Genomic DNA, 4,858 nt, shown 5'->3' on the forward strand with positions numbered 1-4,858 from the left:
TGGCTTAAAGCTCAACATTCAGAAAACAAAGATCATGGCATCCGGTCCCATCACTTCATGGGAAATAGATGGGGAAACAGTGGAAACAGTGTCAGACTTTATTTTTCTGGGCTCCAAAATCACTGCAGATGGTGACTGCAGCCATGAAATTAAAAGACGCTTATTCCTTGGAAGGAAACTTATGACCAACCTAGATAGCATATTCAAAAGCAGAGACATTACTTTGCCAACAAAGGTTCGTCTAGTCAAGGCTATGGTTTTTCCTGTGGTCATGCATGGATGTGAGAGTTGGACTGTGAAGAAGGCTGAGCGCCGAAGAATGGATGCTTTTGACCTGTGGTGTTGGAGAAGACTCTTGAGAGTCCCTTGGACTGCAAGGAGAACCAACCAGTCCATTCTAAAGGAGATCAGCCCTGGGATTTCTTTGGAAGGAATGATGCTAAAGCTGAAACTCCAGTACTTTGGCCACCTCATGCGAAGAGTTGACTCATTGGAAAAGACTCTGGTGCTGGGAGGGACTGGGGGCAGGAGGACAAGGGGACGACAGAGGATGAGATGGCTGGATGGCATCACTGACTCGATGGACATGAGTCTGAGTGAACTCCGGGAGTTGGTGATGGACAGGGAGGCCTGGCGTGCTGCGATTCATGGGGTCGCAAAGACTCAGACACGACTGAGCGACTGATCTGATCTGATCTGAAAGAAGTGATGGCAAGGGAAGCTGGAAGGGGCCGCCTCTCCCTTTTCGGTTCTTATATGGGTCTCTGGTGCCTGTGGCTGCCGAGGGGCACCCCCTCTTCAGACTCCCTGCCTCAACTTGCCCCCTGACTGGGCGCCCCCCAGGGTCATGTGAGTTCTCTGCTAAGGAAACCAGCCCTGCACTCCTGTACCTTGGCTAAGGTGTTAGCCTCCGCAGGGATAAGGACCAGGTCAGTTAGGACAGGTGTGGAGTAGGCCCTCAAGGGTGAAATAGCTCCTTCTCTTCCCGCTGCCCTATTTTCTCTCCCTCTTTTTGACCTTCTCCCTACCTCCTTTCTTCTCTTCCTTCCCATTTTCCTCCCTATTTTCCTTTTTCTCGACCATGCAGCCTGCAGGATCTTAGTCCCAAGATTTGCACCCACCCCCTGCCATGGAAGTGTGGAATCCTAATCACTGGACCCTTTCCTCTGTCTTTCAACATTTATTAAGAGCTGACTGTGTGTCAGGCCCTGGCCTGGCCACCGGAGGCTGGCTGTGTCCATAAGACCCAGGCCCTGGCCTGGAGGGGCCTCGCAGACAGGCAGATCCACGGCTCTGACCCTGGGCTAGCCGAGCTGAGATGTGCAGCCTGGAGGCCCTGAACCAGCCTGAACCTGGAGGCTGGGTTGTCAGAGAAGGGTGCCCAGAGACAGAAGGCAGAGCGTGCTTTGAAAACACGTAACAGTGTGAGGCCTGCAAAGGGAAGGGGGCTTTACACCATAGGAACAGCATGTGCGAAGCCCCAGAGGCATGCGGCTGCCTGGTTTCGGGTGAAGGGGATGCAGGGACCATGGTGGGGGAGGGGCTCGGAGCAGAGGATGGCCTCAGGCTACAGGTGGAGGGTGGCTCTTAGGGGCGAGCCTGAGGGAGGGACGAAAGGAGGGGCCCAGGTGAGGGGCAGAGTCCTGACCCGGGAGAGTGTGTTCGTGTTCTGGGGCTGCCTTAACAAAGTCCCAACGACTGGGTGGCTTCAAACAACAGGAGTTTATTCTTTCACAGATCTGGAGGCTAGAAGTCTGAAATCGCGGTGCCACGTTCCCTCTGAAACTCTGGGAGAATCCTTCATTGCCTCTTAGCTTCCGGAGGTGGCCGTCACCCCTGGCGTTCCTAGGTTGGCAGCTGCGTCACGCCAGCCTCTGCCTGTCTTCGCGTGGCGCGGTCCCTGTGCGTCCGTGTGTGTTCACATGACGCGTCCACGTCTCATCAGGACACCAGCCATGTTGGATTAGGGTCCACACCGAGGACCTCGTCTTTCTTGTTATATGTACAAAGACCCTGTTTCCAAATGCCAGTCATAGGGAACTGAGAGGTAGGACTCCAGCATGTCTTTTCAGGGGATACAGTTCAACCCCTAACAGAGAGGAACAAGTAGTTTCACTGAATTTCCCCCCGGGGCAGCCTTGATCCCTGCTTGGCTTTCATGGGTCTGGCCTACGGGTCGCCCCCACTGGCCAGTAACGGCAGAACCCGCCGAGACTGAACTTGGTAGCATGGCGCCCTCTGCTGTCCACGTGTAGCAAGAGCAGCCCGGTTCCTGAAGGCGACCCCCTTGCAGAGCCGCTTGGAGACCTATTTTTCCGGCCACGGAAAAGCCCTTCAGTCCTGAGGCTGAGGTGGCCAACTGGAATGGTGCTGAAGGTCTGGGGGCTGCGAGCACCAGCTTGGCAGCTGACTGACCTGGGTTTGCATCCTGCCTCTATGGTTGGCTGACTGGGTGACCCTGGGCTGGTGGCTCTGCTTCTCTGTGTCTCCATCACCTTCTCGGGGCAGCAAAGGGTATTGTGCGTGTTCCCACAGGGCACAGTGCTGGGCACAGGGTGGTTGCTCAGTATCTGGCAACTACTCATTATCAAAATGTTAATTATGTTAACATGAGTTAAGAACTGTACTGATTTTAAAACAAACCAGGCAGATGATCAATGCTAATAAAGTAATTTATGTTCTTAGCATCTACTAACGGCCAGATTTGTTCTCCTTGGATCCCCTAAAGGGCCTAAAAGTGCCAATATTCATAATAATAAATAATGAAATAATATATCAGATTATTATTGGCATTTCTAGGCCCTTAGGGGTCCAGGGAAATAGAATTACGGGGTTCCACGAGCCAGAAAGTTATAATATTGCACTCGGTCACATCTCTCTCTGATTAATAAAAGGAGGGAAAATTCTCTAATAAATGTGGGGTCAGTTACAGCATTTCCTGCAAATACACCTAGCTATTGTCAGTTTTATTTATTTTCGCTTATATCTCTCCTTATGAATAAAATAAAGACTCTGAGGGTGTGCTAATCTCTTGCTACAAGGAACACTATGAGGGTGCAGGCAGTAGCCCCAGGCGGTTGGTGGGGTCAAACCGGTCCCTGCCGACCGGAAGTCCTGGTTGCCCAGGACTGAGGCATCTGCTGCAGTGTGGAGCTTTCAGGGCTGAAACCAGGTCGGCCCCAGGAACTGAAACAGTCGGTCACCCTCACTCCTTCCTACCCTGCTTGGACCAGAAGCTCACTCCAGGAAGGACTGACTCAAGCCCAGGGAGGTGAGTGATCGATCGGGCTGACTTATTTGGCTTCGAATTCTGACCCTGGCACTCTTAGCTGTGTGACCTCGGGAAGGTCACTTAACCTCTTTGAACTTTGGTCTCTAAAGGTAGGATGCTGTACATATTCAGATAAGATATATAAGCACTTGGTTTGGAGCCTGGCACAAACAGGTCTCCAAGAGTCTCCTGGCTGCAATTTCTGCCTTCCACATCTGGCTTCTGGCTCCTGGTTAGAGACCTAAGGAAGGGCCTTTGTCCCCTTGGGGAGGCTGAGGGAGGCAGGTGGTTTGAGCTGACAAATCCCCACCCTGATTGATCATACTTGATGTGCATGGCTGCTCTCTGGACCTGAGCTCCAGCAGGGCCTGGGCCATCTAGCTGACTGCTGTCTGCTCAGGACCAGCTCAATGCTGGGGTGCACAACCGACAGCTAATAAATACCTTTTTTTTTTTTTGTATAATTGAACCCTAGGATGAGAGGGGGAAATCCAGGACTGAGGGAGGCTTGGAGCACAAGCAGAGGATGAGGCAGCCGGGAGAGGTCAGTGGGGGAGAGGGAGCCGGCAGGGACAGGGTGAACAGACATTGGCTGTGGAAAGGAGTTGGGATCCTGGGGAGATGGGTTAGTACCGGGGTCTGATTCATCCTGCAAGCAATTCCCTTCTGTGCTCAGAAGGTCAATCCCCCATGGTACATGGGATGGCGACTGCGCCTATCTCAAAGGGTTACTGTGAGGACTGATGAGATTGCAGGAGGAGCCCTTAGCCTGGGTCCAGGGTCTGCTAAGTGCTCCCCACCTCCCTGTCACTCTCACGCACACACACTCACCCCCCCCCCCAACATGATCTTCTAGATCTTGGGACCTCACGGGAGTCCTTCAAACACAAAGGGCTTCAGCATGTGACAGATACACACCAAACCCCGCCCCACCCCTGGGCTCTGAACCCCTGGGCTCTGTCCACAGGTGCCCACTGCACTCCCTTGGGGTCCCCCAATCCCCACCACTCACATCCCCTGCGCACACACACACCAGGGCCGCGCCAGTCAGCACCACTGAGGCTGATTAACAAAAACACATCAAATTCTTTTACTTCTGAAGTCTCCCCTTTAAGGGGAGCCAGAAAATAGAACATTCTTTTTGGGTGGAGGGTAGGGGGATTTAATTAAAAAAAAAAACAAACTCTAATTAGTCAAATACTGATCTCAGTTAGGCCCTGTGTGCCGTGGGCCCAGTCCTTGGCTGGTTGCACCCCTGAGAACAGCCCCACCTCACCCCAGGAACTGGGGTGGCACCAAGAGGGGCCGCAGGGGGGTGGCTGGCGGGACCCCCGCCGGGCCCTCCTCGGCGGGGGCCCCGGCGTCACCACCGCAGGAAGTCCCGGATGAACTTCCAGAGCTTGGTGATCCACAGGTTGGCGCCCAGGTCCATCAGGTACTGGATCTCCGGCGTGAGCATGCGCCGGCAGAGCTGCGCATGCCGCTGCCCGATGCTCTTCTTGAGGTTGTAGCCCAGGATGGACTTGGCGCCCAGCGGCTGCCAGGGCTGCATGGCCGAGTCCTCGATGGCCGCCGCGTCCACCGCGC

General features: G+C 54.0%; 1 protein-coding gene across 1 annotated transcript in view; it reads right to left on the minus strand.

The window, feature by feature from the left end:
- Nucleotides 1–4,634: 4,634 nt before the first annotated feature.
- The window catches only part of GAL3ST1 (galactose-3-O-sulfotransferase 1), a 6,661-nt gene continuing 6,437 nt past the window's right edge, over nt 4,635–4,858 (minus strand). Inside the window, exon 4 of the mRNA XM_010828872.1 lies at nt 4,635–4,856. Within this exon, the coding sequence (XP_010827174.1) occupies nt 4,635–4,856 (222 nt within the window). The remainder of the gene's footprint in view (nt 4,857–4,858) is intronic.

Source organism: Bison bison, unplaced genomic scaffold, assembly GCF_000754665.1.
Source record: "Bison bison bison isolate TAMUID 2011002044 unplaced genomic scaffold, Bison_UMD1.0 scf7180017864495, whole genome shotgun sequence".
Classification (NCBI taxonomy): Eukaryota; Metazoa; Chordata; class Mammalia; order Artiodactyla; family Bovidae; genus Bison; species Bison bison.